At 47.4% G+C, this 25,835-nt stretch overlaps 1 protein-coding gene across 5 annotated transcripts in view; it reads left to right on the top strand.

Moving 5' to 3' along the window:
• PRKG1 (protein kinase cGMP-dependent 1) overlaps positions 1 to 25,835 on the top strand; it is a 1,639,061-nt gene that overhangs the window by 1,270,765 nt on the left and 342,461 nt on the right. For all 5 annotated transcript variants that reach the window (XM_073685491.1, XM_073685493.1, XM_073685488.1 and 2 more), the window contains exon 5: positions 579 to 642. In XM_073685491.1, the coding sequence (XP_073541592.1) occupies positions 579 to 642 (64 nt within the window). The remainder of the gene's footprint in view (positions 1 to 578; positions 643 to 25,835) is intronic.

Here is a 25,835-nt window from a genome sequence, read left to right as displayed (position 1 = left end):
AGTCTGAATACCTCCTCTTTGTTTGTCCAGGTATTTGATAGTCTTTTTATGCAGTCTTGTAAATATGTTACAAGCATTTACGACTTTAGTTTCTTACGACTGAGGGTTTTCTTCTTCACCTATAATAATCCAATCGTTGTTTATAATCTGAAATAAGAAAGTTAATATCGCAGTTAACTGGCAGTAATAGAATTAGTTTGATGCATGAAGTTCTGTGTGGCTTTCATATTACTGTTTGCCGATGCTTATTCCTTTAATAATGTATCCTAGTGTCCAACAGACTTAGAGAATCTTTCACAAGCTAGATGGAGTTTATTGGCTTTGTTTATCAGAAAAACCCTCCAGCTTATTAGGCTTGACATTAAGAATAGATATAACTCAAGATAGCTCAAATTACTTTGAGAGATTAAGGGACAGGAGAAAACCCGCACAGATGAGCTTCTATAAATTACATTGTTGGCTTCTCCGAAGTCTCAGCAAGAGACAGATAAACTTTATTCCCTTTTATTACCACTTTACGATATCTTCTAGGATATTTCAGTAGTATCCAATATTTGTTTTCTCTTTATTTTTTTCAGTGTACCAACATTCCAGACCCTTCCTGAAGAAATTCTTAGTAAACTTGCCGATGTACTTGAAGAGGTGAGGAAAATACTCATCATTTATTTTTTCTGTTTATATATTTTGGTAAATTATGTTAATGTAGCTCCTATCACGAAAATATATTTTGTCATTTCTTTAAAGATTAAGTCAATATTTGTATTGATGTCTCTTGTGATTCTTGACTTTTTCAGGTGTTTTATGTTTCTTCTTCCTGAATTTTATGGATCTAACGTGCCTTATATTTTACTGACTGTTTTAATTTGCGAGTTAATTTAATTTTGTTAGTTGTCCATGGAGCTAGACAGCATTTTAATTCCTCTCTGTTGTCAGACGTGTGACCTAACTGTGAAAGACCAGGAGAGCGGCTATAAGAGATGCAGTGGTAGCACCTAGGACTTGATGCCTCAAAAACTTCTATGACCCTTAGGATCACACCATACTTGACAGGAGTTCCTATTTTTTTAGGGACAATGCCGTGAATAGACCACTAAAAGGCAGCTTGTAGGAAAACCAATTGTCTTTCTTAGGAATTACAGGAAGTGAAGAAGGAACTCAAATGTTCAGAATTTTACATTGCAAATGAGGGTAAGTATACAACACTAGTGTTATGGTGGGTAGGGGACCTGATACAGATTTTGTATATGGTACGGAAGCTTCAGGTTATGTCTATGCTTGACGTGATCCTGTCACAATGAAAAACAGTCCATTATGCAGTTCCATGTTATAGAGCGTCAAAAGCTGAGCAGATTGATAGTTTTGTGGGAAATGATTCAGCATAGCATGTCATTTACTGATCTAATGCTTATCAAAAAGGAAAAAGAACACAGTCAAGAGCCCACAAAAATTATTGCAAACTATATTATAGAAAATGTATAATCTTTATTTCATTTCATTAAAAAGTCTTCATGCAGTCTTCTTTTTTTTCACTGATACAACTCGTACCCAATACAATCTATGGTAATGTTCACATGTCTGTGTTTTTTCATGGACCGTTTGTGCAAAAGTCATGGAGAAATGTTACTTCTTTTTCCGGTGTCTAGGATGAAAAGTCCAATACAAGTCTATGGGTCGTGAAAAACACGTAAAGCACACGGATGGCATTAGTGTATTTTCCATATTTAACATTGCAAAGTATAGGAGAAGCTTTGTCATTTATTTATTTACCCATACCGGAAGAACACTGATGACACCCTGATAGTAAAAACAGACACACTGACGAAACACTGATGACACACTGACCAAACACTGATGACACACTGACCAAACACTGATGACACACTGACCAAACACTGATGACACTGGTACTATTTTTTCAAGTACGTTTTTAAACACAGACGTCTGAATAAGGCCTTATTCTGATTGAGGTCCTTCCTTCAATAATTAGTGCCCATACAGAGAGAGCTGTCTGTCCCTGATTAGGACTGCCTACTAGAAGCCACTCCTGGACAGCTTTGCCAAAATGGAAGGAGTTGGGGCAGGACGGGGCCTGAATAAACCCACCAATCTGATTCATGAAAATGTACACCTGACTGGAGTACATTCCTTGTAGAGCTCCATTGCATTTGTAAGATGCACCAAATTCATTACTTTGCATGCACTTCTTAATTCATTACTTCGCATGCACTTCTTAACAAATTTGACGCATCTTACTCCACCAGCCCCTTCATTAAGACTGGTGTGTATTAAACAAGTCTTAATGAATCAGGCTTATACATTCATAATTGCAAAACGGAAAATGCCTGGGTTTTACAGGCTCCTTGTTTCATCTAAAACTTAAATGTACAGTACAGACCAAAAGTTTGGACACACCTTCTCATTTAAAGATTTTTCTATATTTTCTTGACTATGAAAATTGTACATTCACACTGAAGGCATCAAAACTATGAATTAACACATGTGGAATTATATACTTAACAAAAAAGTGTGAAACAACTGAAAATATGTCTTATATTCTAGGTTCTTCAAAGTAGCCACCTTTTGCTTTGATGACTGCTTTGCACACTCTTGGCATTCTCTTGATGAGCTTCAAGAGGTAGTCACCAGAAATGATCTTCCAACAATCTTGAAGGAGTTCCCAGAGATGCTTAGCACTTGTTGGCCCTCTTGCCTTCACTCTGCGGTCCAGCTCACCCCAAACCATCTCGATTGGGTTTAGGTCTGGTGACTGTGGAGGCCAGGTCATCTTGCATAGCACCCCATCACTCTCCTTCTTGGTCAAATAGCCCTTACACAGCCTGGAGGTGTGTTTAGGTGTGTTCATTGTCCTGTTGAAAAATAAATGAAGGTCAAACTAAACGCAAACCGGATGGAATAGCTTGCCACTGCAAGATGCTGTGGTAGCCATGCTGGTTCAGTATGCCTTCAATTTTGAATAAATCCCCAACAGTGTCACCAGCAAAGCACCCCCACACCATCACACCTCCTCCTCCATGCTTCATGGTGGGTACGAGGCATGTAGAGTCCATCCGTTCACCTTTTCTGCGTTGCACAAATTAAATTTGGACTCATCAGACCAAAGCACATATTTCCACTGGTCTAATGTCCATTCCTTGTGTTCTTTAGCCCAAACTAGTCTCTTCTGCTTGTTGCCTGTCCTTAGCAGTGGTTTCCTAGCAGCTATTTTACCATGAAGGCCTGCTGCACAAAGTCTCCTCTTAACAGTTGTTGTAGAGATGTGTCTGCTGCTAGAACTCTGTGTGGCATTGACCTGGTCTCTAATCTGAGCTGCTGTTAACCTGCAATTTCTAAGGCTGGTGACTCGGATAAACTTATCCTCAGAAGCAGAAGTGACTCTTGGTCTTCCTTTCCTGGGGCGGTACTCATGTGAGCCAGTTTCTTTGTAGCGCTTGATGGTTTTTGCAACTGCACTTGGGTACACTTTCAAAGCTCATCAAGAGAAAGCCAAGAGGGTGCAAAGCAGTCATCAAAGCAAAAGGTGACTACTTTGAAGAACCTAGAATATAAGACATATTTTCAGTTGTTTCACACTTTTTTGTTAAGTATATAATTCCACATGTGTTAGTTCATAGTTTTGATGCCTTCAGTGTGAATGCACAATTTTCAAAGTCATGAAAATACAGAAAAATCTTTAAATGAGGTGTATCCAAACTTTTGGTCTGTACTGTATGTCTTGTAAAGTAGAAATTTACAAGATGCAGAATTGTTTTTGAACAATGTTCTATTTTTCATTGTTCACAACCTCTGAGCTGCAAGCAGATTCCTCCAGCATCTACCTGATTACAGAGGGTCCCGCTGTTGTGTCCCCCTGGTGATTGGCTCTATTCACACAGGTAAACCTCTCATCAGGTAATCATTCCACTGCTAGCTATGCAGTCTATTATAACAAGGTATATGTAACATAAACACATTGCAATTATAACATCGACATTCAAAGGGGTCAAGCGAAAAACAGTCATAAATAACATAGTGCTGTGCTTTGAAAAACTGCAATAAAACTGTAAAAGCAGAGATCCATCTAGAATTCAAAGTGCCTCATGAAAAAATCACAAGGCAATTACCACCTACAGATAGTAAACTGAAATAGCAGCAAACATAGCAATAATTAAAGGTATGGATAATAGCGCTGAATATCACAGAACCCACATATACAAGAAGTGCTGGAGAGCAGAAAACCACCAACCTGTTATTCCTTACAAAAAGTAGGCTGCACCATAGTGATCACTAATGACTACTGCTCTGTTCATTGTCTATGGAAGTGAATGGAGCAGCGGTCATACTGTACATGAGTAGAGATGAGCAAACCCGAACTGTGAAGTTCAGGGTTCGTACTGGACATCTAGTGTCAAGTGTGGATCTCCGGACACAGTACGTTTTACAGTTCACGAAGAGAGAGAGAGGGCGAGAGAGAGAGAGGTTTTCCAGCTCCAAAGTTTGGGTCAACACTGATTTCTATGGTGTTCGGGTTCAGGCTCAAGTTCGGGTACAGTTCTGGTACGCGAAGCAAACTTTGGACAAAAGTTCGGTAGTACCCGCTGAACCCGAACTTCCACGAGTCGGCTCATCCCCACACATGAGTACTACAGTTGTGCTCAAAAGTTTACCTACCCAGGCAGAATTTTTGCTTTCTTGGCCTTGTTTCAGAGAATATGAATAATAAAAAAAAAACTTTTTCTCCACTCATGGTTATTGATTGGGTGAATCCTTTTATTGTCAAACTACTGCGTTTTCTCTTTTTAAATCTTAATGACAACCAAAAACATCCAAATGACCCTGATCAAAAGTTCACATACCTCATTTCTTAATACCGTGTATTGCCCCCTCTAACATCAATGACAGCTTGAAGTCTTTTGTGGTAGTTGTGGATGAGGTTCTTTAATTTCTCAGATGGTAAAACTGCCCATTCTTCATGGCAAAAAGCCTCCAGTTCCTGTAAATTACTGGGCAATCTAGCATAAACTGCGTGCTTGAGATCTCCCCAGAGTGGCTGAATAATATTGAGGTCAGGAGACTGAGATGGCCACTAGTGTTGAGCCACCCCCGTAGTGTTCGAGTTCGGTTCGGTTCGTCGAACACTCGTGTGTTCGCCGAACTGTTCGTCGAACTGTTCGTCGAACACCTTCGAACACCGTTAAAACCAATGGCAGGCAAACAAAAACACATAGAAACACATAGAAAACACCTTCAAAGGTGTCCAAAAGCTGACAAACTGCTCAGAAGACACAACTAACACATGGAAAAGTGACAAGTACATATAGTCATGCGAAAAGAAAAGAGGTGGAGGAGTAAAAGGAGGGGGAGACACAGATATAGGCATGTCATGCCCTTCTAAAATCCAAAAAGTGAGAAGCCGAGACGGCCAGTCCGCTCCTGCCCGTGCCACCTCCGTGTCGCCGGGTTTGTGCCAGAGCCGCGGTGAACCCTGACGGCCAGCCCCCCTCTCCCAATACTGGTGCCTGTCCGCTGGTGGGTCGAGAGAGCCCCCCTGTGGTGGAGGCAGCTCTAAGCTTTTTAATTTAAATTGTCCCTCTAATTTGAATGAATACACTTTAAATCCATTTACAAGGATCTATTGGAGGGCAAGTCTCATGCCAGCAGCCGCGTAATTCCAGCTCCAGTAGCGTCCACTAAAGCTGCTGCAGTTAAAAAGCTTTTATAAGGATCGAGCTCGGCTGTCCACCGCAAGGCATCCTAGTGCCAGTCCCAGCCCCTATGCCTTGGGGTGCCTCCTGATGCTCTTCACTGAGTATCCCGTGGTCCCGAAGCATTTCCTTTGAAAAAATTAAGTGTCCAAACTACAGGTGGTGTAGCTTGCTTAACAGCCGGGATAATCCGCTGACTAGCAGACACTGCTACTAGGCACAAAGTATTTCCTGGGCTAGATGCAGTTAAAAATTTGTAAGTAGATACTCTCGTTGGATGCTGAGAAAGCATTCCATAGAGTCTCCTGGCACGCCATATATGATTCTCTTAAAAAGCTTGGGGTAGGGGTCTAGGGGACCCTTTTATAGCCAAAATCACGGCCCTGTATCACAATACGTCACCTAGGCTGAAGATAAATGGAACTGTAGCACCGAGGGCTCGGTTGCTACAGACGTATTGCACCTCACCCAGAGGTGTGATATCTCACTCTCAGATAAGGATGGAGTGTGAATCAGGACCCGACACCTGCATGCATTACACCACATTGCCGTGGGGCAGGGCGACCAATATGCCCCTGAGATGGGCACGACAGTCCCTGTCCCTGGCTGGAGTGGGGGGAGGGAACACTGAGGAAGGGGAACCCTGCAGTGCAGGAGCAGGGAGGAAGCAGTTCCTGGGTGCATTGAGAAGGGAGTATAAAAGGTGGGCACCATCTTAGTTCAGTGCAGAGAAGTCTGAGCAGAAGTGGCAGGGAGCAGGGGCTCTGCATGAGCTCTGCTCCGGAGGCGGGCCTAGTAACAGAGGCCCAGGCCTGCAAGAGGGAGAAGGAAGGAAGAAGAGCGGAGAAGGCTCCAGGAACGAGGAATGAAGGGATCCCAGGGGTGCGGACGGGCGAGTCGCCACCGCACGCCCGAATCCACCTGCGTGGAGGGGTCAGGCCAAAGGGGGAGACCGGTCCCCGAACTAGTGGAGGCAGGAAACGACCCTCAGCTAGAAACCGGAGGCTCTGACATTTTATGTGGCGCAGCCCCTTGCTCCACCCGCTAGGAAGGCACCACATAGGGTCAGGGAAACTGGCGCCAAGTTTACCAAGAGGAGGCCCGAGGCAGCCGGACAGAAGTGTTGGTAAGAAAGGCCAGACAAAGGACACACAAAGGGGGTCCTGTGAAGCGCTCCAAAGCTATCTGGGAGTTGTCTGAGCCCCTCACCTGGTGAGCACAGTACGACGTGGGCAGCCGTTACCTGCAGACGTGGTCTGGATAATAAGAACTGTGAGTAAAGGCCCTGAACTGCATCACTGACTCCGTGTCGTTACTGCTGCTGCCCTGCACCATCACCCCCATCCTCCGCATACACTGCCCTGAGGCTATACTCCTCCCGTGGGGAGTTATGCTACGCTCTGCTGCACCCACAACACCAGCCTTAGCGGTCTGCCCTGTAGCGGCAGTTCACTCTGACCGCAATCCACGGGTGGCATAGTCGGACATTTAAACATCAAAACCACATAAATAGTTCCGCCACTGGTTTGACCGCCCTGAGCCACGGAACCGGATCGCCGCCACGAAGACTACAACCACCAGCATCCACCAAAAAGGGTCCGGCTCCGGGTGTCCCAAGGCCCAGGGGGTGCGTCAGAACATTTTCATCACCTTTCACAATCACCAATGGGACAAGGCAGGGATGTCCTCTGTCCCCTCTCTTATACATCCTAGTGACGGAGCACCTGCTCTCATCAATTCGCCATAACCCCAATATTAGGTGGATTGAGGTGGGAGGCACCGAGTACAAGTGCTCTCTATTTGCTGATGATGTCCTAGTATATATCACTCAATCACATATATCCATCCCTGCTGTTATGGCTGAAATAGATCACTTTGTTACATGGTAAAATTTTAAAATCAATGCAGCGAAGTCTGAGGCCCTCAATGTCTCCCTCCCTAAATCCATATAGGATTCCATACAGTCCAACTTTCCCTTTGCCTGGCCCTCACAGGGTATCAAATACTTAGGAATTCCTATTCATAGAGACCTCTCCCATCTATGTTATCTTAATTTTGGGCCCTTTATTGAACAATTCCATACAGACCACGGTTGGCAAGTTAGAACTGTAAGATTCACTACGTGAACCACTGGTGTTTTGTGGAAAAGCACATGTACACCGCGTTCCAAATTATTATGCAAAAAGTGTTTAGGAGTGATAAGGGAAGAATTTGTTTGTTTGTCAGTTAAACTCATTGATGGTGATGTGTGTCAGGGCTCTTTATATCACTGTAAGCAATTGCAGACACCTGTGCTAATTAGTTTGGCAGGTGTGTCCAATGAAAGGCAAGACTACTTAAGAAGGCTCTCTCACATTATTAAGCAGCCTACATTTTCTGCCAAAATGGGAAAGAAAAAGGATGTGTCGGCTGCTGAGAAGCAACAAATTGTGGAGTGTTTAGGTCAAGGCATGACTACAATCAACATTGTGCGATGATCAGGATGAAGTGTCTTGGCAATCAAGAAGTATGTAGCTGATTCACAGTACACACGTGTGCGTGCTGATAAGGGCAAATTGAGGACTCTTTCCTACAGGCAATTACGTCAGGTTGAAAGAGCAGCGGCAAAAAAGCCTTGTCATAGCAGCAGACAAGTTTTTGAAGCTGCTTGTGCCTCCAACGTCCCCCGAACAACAAGATGCAGGGTCCTTCAGAGGTTTGCAGCTGTGCATACGCCATCCTGTCGACCTCCTCTATCCACTTCACACAAGCAGAAACGGCTCCAGTGGGCCAAACATTACATGAAGACTGATTTCAAAACTGTTTTGTTCACGGATGAGTGCCGTGCAGCGCTCGATGGTCCAGATGAATGGAGTGGAGGATGGCTGGTTGATGGACACCCCACGCAAACACGGCTACAGCGCCAACAAGGAGGAGGTGGAGTAATGTTTTGGGCTGGAATCATGGGGAGAGAGATTGTCGGCCCCTTTAGGATCCCTGAAGGCGCTAAAGATGAACTCCATAATGTATGTGGATTTTCTCAAACAGCACTTCCTGCCATGGTTCAAGAAGAAGAACCGTGTATTTCACAGCAAGATCATTTTTCTGCATGATAATGCACCATCTCATGCTGCACATAAAACATCTGCATCTCTGGCTGATATGGGCATAAAAGGGGACAAACTTATGGTGTGACCCCCATGCTCCCCTGACCTCTACCCCATTCAGAACCTTTGGAGCATCATTAAAAGGAGTGTCTATGATGGCGGGAGGCAGTTCACATCTAAGCAACAGCTCTGGGAGGGTATTCTGTCCTCATGCAAAACAATTGAAGCAGAAACCATCCAAAACCTGACAAATTCAATGGACGAGAGAGTTCAGAAGCTCCTTTCGAACAAGGGGTCCTATGTGAAAATGTAACATCACCTAGAATAAAGTTTTGAGTTGAAAACTGTTTGATTTCAGTTTCTAACAACCTGCTAATGCTTATAATTTCAAAAATGACCATTTTTTTGGTCTTTATTAAAATGAAAAGGTTGATCGAAAAGTTTGGGGGATCTAAGAGTGTGGCAACCCAGTAGTCATGATTACTTCGAATTCTGACAATATGAGGGTCATGCTGCAGGTAGTGCAGCAAGAAGGCACTTATGTGTCTTGCGCATCTCGGAGCCCCAAAATTATTTTCCGGGCTAGATGCAGCTAAAAATTATTTTTAATTTTAAATCTGGTGAAGCTTATTATAGATGGCCTAATAGGATCAGTGCTGCACACTGCTACAAAGCCCAAATTATTTTCCAGTCAAGATACAGATAAACATGATTAGTAATTTGAAAGCTTAAAACGGTTGGTAGGGTGATTTTAACCAATCATCAAGCTTTTACTCTCCCCAGGATGACACAGGGGTAGAAAAGTCGTTTCGGATCCATGATTTGTTCATCTTTATGAACGTGAGTCTGTCTACATTATCAGTGGAGAGCCGCGTGCGCTTATCTGTCAGCACACCACCAGCAGCGCTGAACACACGTTCAGACAGAACGCTGGCTGCGGGGCATGACAAGATCTCCAAGGCGTAAGTGGCTAGCTCCGGCCATTTATCCAGATTGGAAGCCCAAAAAGAGCAAGGGTCCAGTGACACAGTCGTGGCTTCAATGTTTACTTACTCCTGTACCATCGTCTCTAGGCGTTGACTATGTGTCAGACTTCTTGTCTCCTGTGGCCTTGCAAAGGATGGGCTAAAAAAGTGGTGAAATGATTCCGCAAAATTGATGTTACCAGCAGATACTGTGGTTCTGTTACGGTTTGAGTGCTGAACACTTGACGGTCCCACGGTTGGCAAGTTGGAACTGTGAGATTCACTACGTGCACCACTGGTATTTTGTGGAAAAGCACATGTAAGATTCTGCAACAGTCTCTGCTGATACTCCTGCATGCGTGCATCCCTTTCTATGGCAGGAATAATTTCTGCAAATTTACTTTTGTACCGGGGATCTAACAGTGTGGCAACCCAGTAGTCAGGATTATTTCTAATTCTCACAATTCGAGGGTCATGTTGCAGGTAGTGCAGCAAGAAGGCACTCATGTGTGTTGCGCATCCAGGAGCACCAAGTCCCTGTTGTGTTGGTGGCGAGGTAACAATCATGCTTCCTTCCTCTGTCCTCTCCCCCCAACCTCGCACAACAGAAATGTGATCAAGGTCTCCCTCATCTGATGAGTCTTCCATCAGTTCGTCCTCCACTTCTTCCTGGGCTCCTGCACCTTCCTCACTAGTTTGGCTGCTACCATGCGCCCTGGTAAAATCATCTCCCCCACCCTCACATGCCTGCCGCCTTGGTGCTGCCGACCGTCTGGACCTTGCAGATGTTAGCCCTTCCGCATACAACTCCTCCTCCTCTACTTCCTCCACCTCCTCTTGTGCCACCACCTGACTCCGAATTCTGTTTAACATGTGCTCCAGCATGTAAATCACCGGAATAGTCATGCTGATAATGGCATCGTCAGCACTAAACATCTTCGTCGCCATTTCAAAACTGTGCAGAAGGGTGCATAGGTCCCTGATCTGAGACCACTCCTCCAGCGTGATTTGCCCCACCTCTGAATCTTGTTGGCCCAGGCTATACGTCAGAACGTATTGCACCAGGGCTTGTCGGTGCTGCCACAGTCGCTGCAACATGTGCAGAGTTGAATTCCATCGGGTAGGCACATCGCATTTTAGCCGGTGAAGTGGCAGGCCCAACGACTTCTGTAGAGATGTAAGTCGCTGAGCTGCGGGATGCGAACGGCGGAAGTGAGCACACAGCGACCGTGCCCTCTGCAGAAGGCCATCTAGTCTGGGATAGTGGGCTAAAAATTGCTGGACAACCAGGTTCAACACGTGAGCCATACAAGGCACGTGTGTGACATTGCCCCGGCGAAGGGCCGCACCCAGGTTTGCAGCATTGTCGCACATGGCCTTCCCTGGTTTCAGGTCCAGTGGAGACAACCATTCATGAAATTGGTTCTCCAGAGCTGACCACAACTCCTCAGCTGTGTGACTCACATTTCCCAGACATTTCAATGTAAAAACCGCCTGATGACGTTGAGCCCTACTGCCAGCATAGTAAGGAGGTGTGCAGGATCCCTTCTGCGCAGTTAGAAAGCTTGTGGCATGACCAGACAGGCTTTGGGTGCAGGTGGAAGACCGAGAGGAGGTTGAGGAGGCAGAAGCAGTGGAGGAACTTTGACATAAAGAGGATTGACGCACAACTCGTGGGGACGGCAAGACTTGGACAGCAGCCCCTTGTCCTGCTGTCACCATAGTTACCCAGTGCCCAGTCAGCGACATGTAACGCCCCTGTCCATGCCTACTCGTCCAAGTGTCTGTGGTGAAATGCACCCTGTCACACACAGAGTTTCTCAAAGAAGCGGTGATGTTGTGTGCGACATGCTGGTGGAGCGCAGGCACACCTTTCTTTGAGAAGTAGTGCCGACTGGGCATCTGGTACTGGGGCACTGCGACGGACATAAGGTCTCGAAAATCCTCTGTGTCCACCAGGCGGAAAGGCAGCATTTCTGTAGCCAAGAGCTTGCAGATGGTGAAATTCAACCTCTTAGCTTTCTCATGGCTAGGAGGAAATGGTCTTTTACTTGTCCACATCTGAGGGACCGAGGGCTGGCTATTGTGCTTAGACGGGGTTGATAAGGGTGTCCCCGGCAAACTGCCGGTCTGTGAGGAAGATGCAGGCGGACATGTTAGGTTGCCTTGATCCAAAGGTGGTGCTATCGATGTCGGACAGCGCTCAAGACCAGCTGGTGTTACCACCTCCAAAGAAAATGATGACCTGCCAATCACGCTGGCTGTTGCGGGTAAAGAGGTGGCAGGTCTGCGCCCCAAAACAGGTGTGACTGCTGTCCCCCCAGTCACAGAGGATGAAGAGGCCGCGGATGCACAAGATATGGCAGACGGTGGTTGGCCCGGCCGGCTAGGCCGCATTGTAGCACACTGAGCTTCCCACTGCAACTTATGCTTCATGTCCATGTGCCGGTTCATGCATGAAGTACTCAAACTATGTATTTTTTGGCCTCTACTTAGCTTTTGCTGACAAATGTTACAGATAACATGAGTTGGGTCATCTTTATCGATCTGAAAAAATGCCCAGGCTATGCAAGGCTTAGCACCCATGCGACCTGAAGAGCCACCACGACTTGTGGTGAGAGGCAGAGTTGTGTTTGAGGATGCAGTTGTTGACGTGCTTCCAGTACTACGTCTCTGTCCAGGAAGGCGCAACCTGACCTCGTCGTCACTAGCATCTTCCTCCACCTCCTCTGCTGACCTCATCTCTTGGCTGACTGTGGGTTGACAGTAAGTGGGATCTCCGACCTCATCATCATCACCCTGTGCGTTATCACACCCGTCGTCCTCAGAGCCAACCTGTTCCTGCCCTGACAAAAAACTAAAGTTGTCGCTCCAATCAGGTATTTGAGTCTTATCATCGTCTTCCTCATTGTCTCCACCAACAGGAGTTACAGTTTGGGAATGAGGGTCTACATTATGGTCAGAACCTTCTGCGTCTGGTCCTGGATCCGACTCATAAAGATTCTGGGCATCAGTGCAGATCATTTCCTCGTCTGGATTCACAGAAGCGCTGGAGTCGACCTCTGATTCCCAGGCTATAGTATGAGTAAACAGCTCTGCAGACTCAACCATCTGTTCTACCTCATACTCAGACGGGCAGCTGGAGATTTGGGAGCTGTGAGGAAGCAAGTGCGATTTGGGTGACACCTTTGAGGACTGGAGTATTTGTGATGTTGAAGTTGATGTGGAGGAGAGCCCACTTAAAGGAGCACTTGATATCCGTTGAAGCACCTGCTGTTTTTGTGCCTCATCTGGAATTTGTTGCGATTGGCGTGGCCGTAAGAAAGGGATCTTATCACATTGTCCGCTAAAAGAAGTAGACATTTTAGTTTGGCTGGAAGATGGTCTTTCTTCTGCACCTACCCCACGGACACAACCTTTTTTCCCCTTCCCAACACGCCTATTCCCCTTTCCACCAGCAGCAGGCCTTTTTCCACTCATTTTGGTGGTTAACTAATTCACAACTCTGGAGTTGTTTGCACAAAAAAACAATGGATGGTAACCGAGCAGAGCTGAGTGGCCAAACTGTGGTATTAGGCCAAAACTATTGGCTGGGTTAGATGCAGAAAAAAATTATTTTTAATTTGCAACCTGATGGAGGTCAGTATAGATGGACTAATAGACCAAGTCCCACACACCGCTAGAAGCCCAAATATTTTTTCAGAGCTAGATGCAGAAATTTTTTTTATTCAATTTGCAACCTGATGGAGGTCAGTATAGATGGACTAATAGACCAAGTCCCACACACTGCTAGAAGCCCAAATATTTTTTCAGAGCTAGATGCAGAAAAAAATTATTTTTAATTTGCAACCTGATGGAGGTCAGTATAGATGGACTAATAGAACAAGTCCCACACGCAGCTAGAAGCCCAAATATTTTTTCCGAGATAAATGAAGAAAAAAATTATTTTTAATTTGCAACCTGATGGAGGTCAGTATAGATGGACTAATAGACCAAGTCCCACACACTGCTAGAAGCCCAAATATTTTTTCAGAGCTAGATGCAGAAAAAAATTATTTTTAATTTGCAACCTGATGGAGGTCAGTATAGATGGACTAATAGACCAAGTCCCACACACCGCTAGAAGCCCAAATATTTTTTCAGAGCTAGATGCAGAAAAAAATTATATTCAATTTGCAACCTGCTGGAGGTCAGTATAGAAGGACTAATAGAACAAGTCCCACACACTGCTAGAAGCCCAAATATTTTTTCAGAGCTAAATGAAGAAAAAAATTATTTTTAATTTGCAACCTGATGGAGGTCAGTATAGATGGACTAATAGACCAAGTCCCACACACTGCTAGAAGCCCAAATATTTTTTCAGAGCTAGATGCAGAAAAAAATTATTTTTAATTTGCAACCTGATGGAGGTCAGTATAGATGGACTAATAGACCAAGTCCCACACACCGCTAGAAGCCCAAATATTTTTTCAGAGCTAGATGCAGAAATTTTTTTTATTCAATTTGCAACCTGATGGAGGTCAGTATAGATGGACTAATAGACCAAGTCCCACACACTGCTAGAAGCCCAAATATTTTTTCAGAGCTAGATGCAGAAAAAAAATATTTTTAATTTGCAACCTGATGGAGGTCAGTATAGATGGACTAATAGACCAAGTCCCACACACTGCTAGAAGCCCAAATATTTTTTCAGAGCTAGATGCAGAAAAAAATTATTTTTAATTTGCAACCTGATGGAGGTCAGTATAGATGGACTAATAGACCAAGTCCCACACACTGCTAGAAGCCCAAATATTTTTTCAGAGCTAGATGCAGAAAAAAAATATTTTTAATTTGCAACCTGATGGAGGTCAGTATAGATGGACTAATAGACCAAGTCCCACACACCGCTAGAAGCCCAAATATTTTTTCAGAGCTAGATGCAGAAATTTTTTTTATTCAATTTGCAACCTGATGGAGGTCAGTATAGATGGACTAATAGACCAAGTCCCACACACTGCTAGAAGCCCAAATATTTTTTCAGAGCTAGATGCAGAAAAAAATTATTTTTAATTTGCAACCTGATGGAGGTCAGTATAGATGGACTAATAGACCAAGTCCCACACACTGCTAGAAGCCCAAATATTTTTTCAGAGCTAGATGCAGAAAAAAATTATTTTTAATTTGCAACCTGATGGAGGTCAGTATAGATGGACTAATAGAACAAGTCCCACACGCTGCTAGAAGCCCAAATATTTTTTCAGAGATAAATGAAGAAAAAAATTATTTTTAATTTGCAACCTGATGGAGGTCAGTATAGATGGACTAATAGACCAAGTCCCACACACTGCTAGAAGCCCAAATATTTTTTCAGAGCTAGATGCAGAAAAAAATTATTTTTAATTTGCAACCTGATGGAGGTCAGTATAGATGGACTAATAGAATGATGCTATGCCCAAAAGATTTTACTTCACTAGGTGCAGTAAAAAAATTGGTATTCTATACACAGGTGGTATATCTTGCAACACAGATAGGCTACTCCACTGACTAACACACTCTGCAATAGGCCAAAAAGGATTAGCTTTGCTAGATTCAGCCAAATGCTGTGAAAAAAACTTGCACAGCACTGGCACAGACCTGCCTGGCAAAAACTGATAGGAACTGATGTAACCTAGTCCTGAAAAGGACTCCAATTACAATTAGTCTTTACTCCCACAATCTATTTAAGAGCACAGACCTGCTTGATAAAAGTCGTAGGAAATGCTGTAACCTAGTCCTTAAAAGGACTGCAATCACAACTATTCCCTACTCCCAAGCTATCTGTATATTTGTGCGAAAATTGGCTTGAAATTAACAAGGTATAGCGCACACAGCAACAGCGGTGCCGTCTAACACGCAGCTGCAGCAGTGAGAAAATGGTGGCGACGGGGAAAATGGCTTGGTCTTATAGGGCAAGGACATGTGACATACACTGCCAATCACACATGCCCTTGCTTGTGTGAAAAAAAGCACTTCGCTCCGTGTGTGCGCTGCTGATAGGCTGACAGATTGCACCTCCCCACTGCAAATGCGGGAAAGAGAAAAAAAAATGGAGATCTTCATTGTCCCTGCAGAGATCCATCCCCTGCCCCTCCCCCCGCCCCGCTGTACACTCAAACTGCGTATTAACATTAATTTTCATCATTACTGAGAAAAAATCCAGTTATGATTTTGGTGCACGAACAGTTATCGAACATAACCTCGAACAGCCGAATTTTTCTCAAATTGTTCGTGTTCGCCGACCGGCTCGAACACCGCCCAAAATAGCTCGAATTTGAGATTGGCGAACAGTTCGAGTAGAACAACGCTCATCTCTAATGGCCACTCCAGAACCTTCACTTTGTTCTGCTGTAGCCAATGATAGGTCGACTTGGCCTAGTGTTTTGGATCGTTGTCATGTTGGAACGGCCAAGTACATCCCATGCGCAGCTTCCAGGCTGATAAGTGCAAATTTGTCTCCAGTATTTGCTGATAATGTGCAACATTCATCTTTCCTTCAACTTTTACCAAGTTTCCTGTGCCGTTGTAGCTCACACATCCCCAAAACATCAGTGATCCACCTTCATGCTTTACTGTAGGAATGGTGTTCCTTTCATCATAGGCCTTGTTGACCTCTCTTCAAATGTAACGTTTATGGTTGTGGCCAAAAAGTTCAATTTTGGCCTCATCACTCCAAATTGCCTTGTACCAGAAGTTTTGAGGCTTGTCTCTGTGCTGTTTGGCGTATTGTAGGTGAGATACTTTGTGGCATTTGCGCAGTAATGGCTTTCTTCTGGTGACTCGACCATGCAGCCCATTTTTCTTCAAGTGCCTTCTTATTGTGCATCTTGAAACAGCCACACCGCTAGTTTTCAGAGAGTCCTGAATTTCAGCTGATGTTATTTGTGGGTTTTTCTTTGCATCTCGAACAATTTTCCTGGCAGTTGTGGCCGAAATTTTTGTTGGTCTACCTGACCGTGTTTTGGTTTTTACAGAGCCCCTGACTTAATCACAGTTTGAACGCTGCTGACTGGCATTATCAATTCCTTGGATATTTTTTTGTATCCCTTTCCTGTGTTATACAGTACAGTTCAACTACCTTTTCCCATAGATCCGTTGACAATTATTTTACTTTCCCCATGACTCACAATCCAGAAACGTCAGTGGCTGGATGAAAGATGAAGAGTCTGTCTGGATCCCAGAAACTCACACAGCTTTTATGTACACACACTGATTACAAGCAAACAGGTCATAGGTGAGGATGTTACCTTTAGTAGCCATTCAAACCGATTTGTGTCAAATTATGTGCATGTTATCAGGCCAAAATTTCCAGGGTACGGGAACTTTTGATCAGGGTCAGTTGGATGTTTTTGGTTGCCATTAAGATTTAAAAAGAGAAAACAGTAGTTTGACAATAAATGGCTTCACCCAACCAATAACCATGAGTGAAGAAAAAGTTTTTTTTGTTATCATTCATATTCTCTGAAGCAAGGCCAAGAAAGGAAAAATTCTGCCCTGGTATGTAAACTTTTGAGCCCAACTGTATAATTTCATTCACACATGGAAGTTTAGGACCCCTATTGCGGTAGGTGATGGTTGCAGTGCTGATAAATGTTGTCTATGACCTTGCACCTTAAATACCTTTTCCTTTTTTGTTGACTTGATAGTGTGGCTTATTTCTCTCTTTCTATCACTCTCTCTTTACATATAAATATACTAGGGGCACACACAGACAGAAGAGGGCCCTTGATAAGAACAGCATCTGGGCTCTTTGTAGTCCAGTAATTCTAATGCACCCTTTATGTGTCTGTGATAGAAGCTTCTTTGGAGCTTGAAGTGACACCACTTACCACTTGGGCCCTTGTCCATCTGCACAGGTTGTACTAATGGTATATCCACCACTGAAATATACATAGGTAAATGACTAACATATCAGACTGTAATATTGTATAGGTTTCCCTTGTGCCACCAATACAGTTCTCAGCCATCGGGGCATGGACTACACAAGACCTCTGAAGGTGACCTGTGGTATCTGGCACCAAGACTCTATCAGCAGAACCTTTAGGTCCTGTATTCTGTGATCAGATTTTTTTTCTATAAAATCACATAGTTGCTTGATCAGATGGAAATTTGTGGAATTTGAAGGCCAAGTTAACAAGTAACTCTTTGTCATGTTCTTCAAACCATTCACAAATCATATTTTCAGTGTAACATTTCACATTATACTGCTGATAATTGGCACTGACATTAAGGAATACGGAAAAGTGTACTGGGTCTGATACCACATTTAGGTAAGTGATGAATGTCATAGTAACATCCACATGAAGACCAGGAACTTAAGTAGCAGAACTTTGCCTGGACCATCAGGCTTCTTCTTCTGATTAAAGTTCTTCCCTAGTGCATCCTAGTGACTACTCTTCTTAAAGGGAACCTGGCATGTCCTTTGTAGTACCTAAACTGCCCCCATTGCATTGTTAGTGATGCAATGTGCATCACTAACTTGCTTTAAACTTTAAACTATTCAAGTTGAGTGACAGATGCACCTGGCTGTCAACAATCCAAAAAATATTTTTTGCTCAATGGCCTAAGTCTGAAGACCAGGTGCTCATTGTGGAATCTTTCAGCAGTGGACATGGATCAGCATTGTGATATTGACTGGTTTCAGACATAGTCAGTATTAAATGTTCTAGTGAATGGTGTGTCAATCAAAGCTACAACTTGTCTTGCAAAAAAATAAGCCCTCATATCCCTCATAAGGTTGTGTATGAAAAAAAAAATTAAACAAAGCTATGGCACTTGGAAGTAGAGGATGAAAAAAATTTAAGCAAGAAAACAAAAATTCGAACGGGGTTAATATAGTTGAATCCTGCTGCCAATGTAATGACATAATCAATTTTCAATCTAGTTGTCCAGATTGTAAGTGTAATGCACACGCCTGGGCTGAGCGGCGTGTGCGTGTGATTCCACTGGACCGTGCCAGAGAGTGAATGCCTGGAGGGGCGTAACTAGGTATTCACCCGATCCGACCAGGGTCGCACGACGGCATACGACGCCAGTGCACCAAGGAGGAACCGAGCAGAGGGACCAGGTGCTACTCCAGGACAGACCCCGGACACGGCTGTTGACCCACACAGGGGAATACAGGAACAGACTGGTTAGGCTGGCACACAGACTGGTGGGAATAGGCAGGCACGACTGGTATGCAGGCAGGCGGGTATGCAGGCAGGGGGGTACAGGCAAGCACGGCTAGAGTGCAGACAGGAAGGCACTAGCAGGTAGGAACACAGGCGGGATAGGACCCAGTACACACTCGGACTCTGGAACAGAACCACAGACGTGGCGGACAAACACAGCAGAGTGAGGCCGCCCAGAGAGGTGAGCGAGAGCAGGGCAGGACGAGACCGCCCGGAGCGGTGAGCAAGAGCAGGGCAGGACGAGACCGCCCGGAGAGGTGAGCAGGAGCAGGGCAGGACGAGACCGCCTGGAGAGGTGAGCAGGAGCAGGGCAGGACGAGACCGCCCGGAGCGGTGAGCAAGAGCAGGGCAGGACGAGACCGCCTGGAGCGGTGAGCAAGAGCAGGGCAGGACGAGACCGCCTGGAGCGGTGAGCAAGAGCAGGGCAGGACGAGACCGCCTGGAGCGGTGAGCAAGAGCAGGGCAGGACGAGACCGCCTGGAGCGGTGAGCAAGAGCAGGGCAGGACGAGACCGCCTGGAGCGGTGAGCAAGAGCAGGGCAGGACGAGACCGCCTGGAGCGGTGAGCAAGAGCAGGGCAGGACGAGACCGCCTGGAGCGGTGAGCAAGAGCAGGGCAGGACGAGACCGCCTGGAGCGGTGAGCAAGAGCAGAGCAGGACGAGACCGCCTGGAGCAGTGAGCAAGGAGTCAGAGAAAGACTGCCGGAGCAGTGGGCAAAAGGATAAGAGCGGAGCGAGACTGCCGGAGCAGTGAGCAAAAGGGTCAGAGCGGAGCAAGGCTGCCGGAGCAGTGAGCAAAAGGGTCAGAGCGGAGCAAGGCTGCCGGAGCAGTGAGCAAAAGGGTCAGAGCGGAGCAAGGCTGCCGGAGCAGTGAGCAAAAGGGTCAGAGCGGAGCAAGGCTGCCGGAGCAGTGAGCAAGGAGTCAGAGCAGGACGGACAGGGCTCTGTTCACACGGAACAGACAGGAAGGGAAAGGCAGAGCCAGACACCCACAGGGCACCCGCAGTGAAGCAGCGAGTGGACCACAAATTCACAAACGGAGTACAGAGACAACAAGCAGGAGTTAGGTACGAGTTCAGACTCTGCAGAAAAAGGAAAGGAACGGACATAGAGGCAAAACAGGTAAAGGATAGGAGAGAGTTCAGACTGGAACTGAGTGTACGGAAGAGACCGACACTGCAGTGGGATACAGGAGCGGGTCTGGGAATACGGCCCCCAGAGAGGCGGGACGAACAGGCAAGGAGCGTGTTCAGACAGGACAGACAAGATACAGGAGCGGGTCTAGGTAATCGGCCCCTAGAAGGCGGGAGGAACAGGCTAGGAGCGTGTTCAGACAGGACAGACAAGATACAGGAGCGGGTCTAGGTAATCGGCCCCTAGAAGGCGGGGGGAACAGGCTAGGAGCGTGTTCAGACAGGACAGACAAGATACAGGAGCGGGTCTAGGTAATCGGCCCCTAGAAGGCGGGAGGAACAGGCTAGGAGCGTGTTCAGACAGGACAGACAAGATACAGGAGCGGGTCTAGGTAATCGGCCCCTAGAAGGCGGGAGGAACAGGCTAGGAGCGTGTTCAGACAAGATACAGGAGCGGGTCTAGGTAAATCGGCCCCTAGAAGGCGGGGGGGAACAGGCTAGGAGCGTGTTCAGACAGGACAGACAAGATACAGGAGTGGGTCTAGGTAATCGGCCCCTAGAAGGCGGGAGGAACAGGCTAGGAGCATGTTCAGACAGGACAGACAAGATACAGGAGCGGGTCTAGGTAATCGGCCCCTAGAAGGCGGGGGGAACAGGCTAGGAGCGTGTTCAGACAGGACAGACAAGATACAGGAGCGGGTCTAGGTAATCGGCCCCTAGAAGGTGGGAGGAACAGGCTAGGAGCGTGTTCAGACAGGCCTGCAAATACAGCCTCCAGGATAGGCAGACAAGAGAAACACAGAACGGGACCTGGCACCTTCAGAGTTCAAGCACACACTGAATGAACCACAATGCTCAGGCAGGGATTGATTGGAGCTGCTGGGTTATACACCAGGTGACAGACAGCAATAGGCTGAGGACGCACAAGGGGTGTGACCCACAGCAGGTACAAAAAGCAGGAAGTGATCGGGCGCCGCCCTTAAGCAGCAGAAACAGACACAAACAGACAGCATGGAGGGAAGCCAGAGAGACATTCTGGACTGGAGATCAAGTGCGCGCTCTTGCACAGTGGGAGATGGACCACCATGCAAGGGCGCCGCCAGGTATGTTACAGTACCCCCCCCCCCTTACGCCCCCTCTTCTTCAGGCCTGCCAGAATCTTCCGCAGGGAATTCGAGGGCCAATCCTTCACTTCAAGGAGATCACTCCCACTGTCCACAGGAAAAACTGGTCTCATCTGGTTAGCTAGGATGCTACCTCCTATCCAGCCATCCTCAGCAACAGACGAAACGGGTGGAGTACCAGGAACAGCACACAAGGAAGTTTCTCTCCACATATTTTCAGGTGGCACCCCAGAAGGTACAGGAGACAACTGGAAGTCCTCCACCGGGTTGGAGGGGAGCAGAGACTTGGGGGTAAACTCTGCTTCGAGGTACATCTTGTCAAGCTCACAGGAAGAAATAGACGGGTTATCAGGTACAGGATGAGGAAAAGTCACTGTCTCTTTGTTATCTGGTGGTACCCCGGAGGATTCAGGAAACAACTGGAGGTCCTCCGCCGGGTCAGAAGAGTGCAGAGGCTCGGAGAAAACATCTGCTTCAGAGTACACTAGGTCGGACTGACTGGACGAAGCAGGCGAGGTATCGGGTACCGAGTATAGGAAAGTCTCTGTCCATTCACCACCAGGTGGCACCCCGAAGGGTTCTGGAGACAACTGGAGGTCCTCCGCCCGGTCAGAGGGGTGTAGAGACTCATGGGTAACCTCTGCTTCAGAGTACACTAGGTTGGACTCACTGGACGAAGCGGACAAAGTATCGAGTACCAGGTGTAGAGAAGTCTCTCTCCATTTGTCATCGAGTGGTATCCCGGAGCATTCAGGAGGCAACTGGGGGTCCTCCGCCAGGTAGTAGAGGTGCACAGACTCTGAGGTAATCACATCTTCGGAGCATACTTGGACATGCACACCGGTTAAAGTGGGTGAAGCATCCGATGCCGGGTGCAGGAAGTTCTCCTGTGTGGAGTCTGGATGGGCAGTAGTCTCTTCGGGCAGGAGAACTGGTGCACTACCCACGCACATTACCCGTTGGGGCTTCTCCAGGATACAGGGAGATGAAGCTTCAGTAGGGACTTCAAGGTTGGGGTCAGGAGGTCTCAAGGAGGACAGACCCTGGCGTGACGGCTTGCCTCTATGTCTAGCACATCTGGACTGCCTCTTGAGGCTGGGAGAAGTATTCCGGAGAGCGTAGTCACCCTGTGAGGATTCTGGGTGGGCAGTAGTCTCATTGGGCTGGAGGACTATTGCGCTACCCACACACATTACCCATCGGGGCTGCTCCGGGATATTGGGAAGTGAAGCTTCAGCAGGAGCCTCCGGGTTAGGATCATCGAAGACCATTAGAAAGGCCACCAGGAAGGCCATTATGTCCAGGACGATAGGATCCTGTGTTTCCCATAGGGGGTTGATCCATTCCAAGGCATCACCCGCTAGGTTAGACATAATGAATGCCACCTTAACCCGATCGGTGGGAAAACATAGAGGGTAGAACTTGAAGTGTAGCATGCATTGCTCCACAAATGCACGACTTTGTCTTGGATCCCCATAGTAACGTGGCGGATCCGCAGGAACGAGAGCAGATAGATCCATCTGGACGGGTGCGTAATTAGCCAGGAACTCAGCTAGAGAAAAAAAAAAATTGTATTTATTTATTTTTAATGAATGTATTCGCTGGAAAACGTCTCAGAGAGCGAAGGCCGTGGGGCTCAACGGGAACCATGGCCTGAGCATGCTGTAATGCACACGCCCGGGCTGAGCGGCGTGTGCGTGTGATTCCACTGGACCGTGCCGGAGAGTGAATGCCTGGAGGGGCGTAACTAAGTATTCACCCGATCCGACCAGGGTCGCACGACGGCATACGACGCCAGTGCACCAAGGAGGAACCGAGCAGAGGGACCAGGTGCTACTCCAGGACAGACCCCGGACACGGCTGTTGACCCACACAGAGGAATACAGGAACAGACTGGTTAGGCTGGCACACAGACTGGTGGGAATAGGCAGGCACGACTGGTATGCAGGCAGGCGGGTATGCAGGCAGGGGGGTACAGGCAAGCACGGCTAGAGTGCAGACAGGAAGGCACTAGCAGGTAGGAACACAGGCGGGATAGGACCCAGTACACACTGGGACTCTGGAACAGAACCACAGACGTGGCGGACAAACACAGCAGAGTGAGGCAGCCCAGAGAGGTGAGTGAGAGCAGGGCAGGACGAGACCGCCCGGAGCAGTGAGCAAGAGCAGGGCAGGACGAGACCGCCTGGAGAGGTGAGCAGGAGCAGGGCAGGACGAGACCGCCTGGAGCGGTGAGCAAGAGCAGGGCAGGACGAGACAGCCTGGAGCGGTGAGCAAGAGCAGGGCAGGACGAGACCGCCTGGAGCAGTGAGCAAGAGCAGGGCAGGACGAGACCGCCTGGAGCGGTGAGCAAGAACAGAGCAGGACGAGACCGCCTGGAGCGGTGAGCGAGACCGCCTGGAGCGGTGAGCAAGAGCAGAGCAGGACGAGACCGCCTGGAGCGGTGAGCAAGAGCAGAGCAGGACGAGACCGCCTGGAGCGGTGAGCAAGGAGTCAGAGCAAGACTGCCGGAGCAGTGGGCAAAAGGATAAGAGCCGAGCGAGACTGCCGGAGCAGTGAGCAAAAGGGTCAGAGCGGAGCAAGGCTGCCGGAGCAGTGAGCAAAAGGGTCAGAGCGGAGCAAGGCTGCCGGAGCAGTGAGCAAAAGGGTCAGAGCGGAGCAAGGCTGCCGGAGCAGTGAGCAAAAGGGTCAGAGCGGAGCAAGGCTGCCAGAGCAGTGAGCAAAAGGGTCAGAGCAGGATGGACAGGGCTCTGTTCACACGGAACAGACAGGAAGGGAAAGGCAGAGCCAGACACCCACAGGGCACCCGCAGTGAAGCAGCGAGTGGACCACAAATTCACAAACGGAGTACAGAGACAACAAGCAGGAGTTAGGTACGAGTTCAGACTCTGCAGAAAAAGGAAAGGAACGGACATAGAGGCAAAACAGGTAAAGGATAGGAGAGAGTTCAGACTGGAACTGAGTGTACGGAAGAGACCGACACTGCAGCGGGATACAGGAGCGGGTCTGGGAATACGGCCCCCAGAGAGGCGGGACGAACAGGCAAGGAGCGTGTTCAGACAGGACAGACAAGATACAGGAGCGGGTCTAGGTAATCGGCCCCTAGAAGGCGGGAGGAACAGGCTAGGAGCGTGTTCAGACAGGACAGACAAGATACAGGAGCGGGTCTAGGTAATCGGCCCCTAGAAGGCGGGAGGAACAGGCTAGGAGCGTGTTCAGACAGGACAGACAAGATACAGGAGCGGGTCTAGGTAAACGGCCCCTAGAAGGCGGGAGGAACAGGCTAGGAGCGTGTTCAGACAGGACAGACAAGATACAGGAGCAGGTCTAGGTAATCGGCCCCTAGAAGGTGGGGGGAACAGGCTAGGAGCGTGTTCAGACAGGACAGACAAGATACAGGAGCGGGTCTAGGTAATCGGCCCCTAGAAGGCGGGAGGAACAGGCTAGGAGCGTGTTTAGACAGGACAGACAAGATACAGGAGCGGGTCTAGGTAATCGGCCCCTAGAAGGCGGGAGGAACAGGCTAGGAGCGTGTTCAGACAGGACAGACAAGATACAGGAGCGGGTCTAGGTAATTGGCCCCTAGAAGGCAGGGGGAACAGGCTAGGAGCGTGTTCAGACAGGACAGACAAGAAACAGGAGCGGGTCTAGGTAATCGGCCCCTAGAAGGCAGGAGGAACAGGCTAGGAGCGTGTTCAGACAGGCCTGGAAATACAGCCTCCAGGATAGGCAGACAAGAGAAACACAGAACGGGACCTGGCACCTTCAGAGTGCAAGCACACACTGAATGAAGCACAATGCTCAGGCAGGGATTGATTGGAGCTGCTGGGTTATATACCAGGTGACAGACAGCAATAGGCTGAGGACGCACAAGGGGTGTGACCCACAGCAGGTACAAAAAGCAGGAAGTGATCGGGCGCCGCCCTTAAGCAGCAGAAACAGACACAAACAGACAGCATGGAGGGAAGCCAGAGAGACATTCTGGACTGGAGATCAAGTGCGCGCTCTTGCACAGTGGGAGATGGACCACCATGCAAGGGCGCCGCCAGGTATGTTACAGTAAGTAGTGACATGGGGACTGTGAGTAATCAATTCCACATAGTTACCTATCATTTTTGTGTGATTCATTTAGAGAAAATACTAGTGTAATTGCCATATATGCTAAGAATAGGATTTTGCATTTTGATGGCCTTTATGACACATATTATTACTGGCCCCTACTAACTTCTATGGACCTCTCATAAACTCAGGGCATGGTATAATGGGTGTTTGTCACTATGGTGCGATCATGTGACTGAAGGTCACACAATGGTGCACCCTGTGGGTTATAAGTGCTGTTTTTTCTAAGCTTGCATGCTAATTGAGGTGGGTAGAGTTGGGTGATTGAGGATCATGGATACAGCTATTGTAGTCAGGGTATGTTATCCTGGTCCGTGCTACTGTATGGCTTGGTGCTGGATTTAGAGCAATGGTGACCACCTGCTAAGATTATCGTTTACATATATTGGCCCATTTTCGGTGTTGGCTTATTAACACAAGGTCAGATAGTCGCTGATCATGTGACCGAAGGCCTTGTGATATTGTTGGTATTGCCTGTGGACATCAATCCACTGTCAGAGATGGCAACTGATTTTT

This window comes from Phyllobates terribilis, unplaced genomic scaffold (genome assembly GCF_046119375.1).
Source record: "Phyllobates terribilis strain yellow unplaced genomic scaffold, ASM4611937v1 Scaffold_5__5_contigs__length_657084704, whole genome shotgun sequence".
Lineage (NCBI taxonomy): Eukaryota > Metazoa > Chordata > Amphibia > Anura > Dendrobatidae > Phyllobates > Phyllobates terribilis.
Note: the sequence above shows the minus strand (reverse complement) of the source record. Positions and strands in the feature narration are given on the sequence as shown.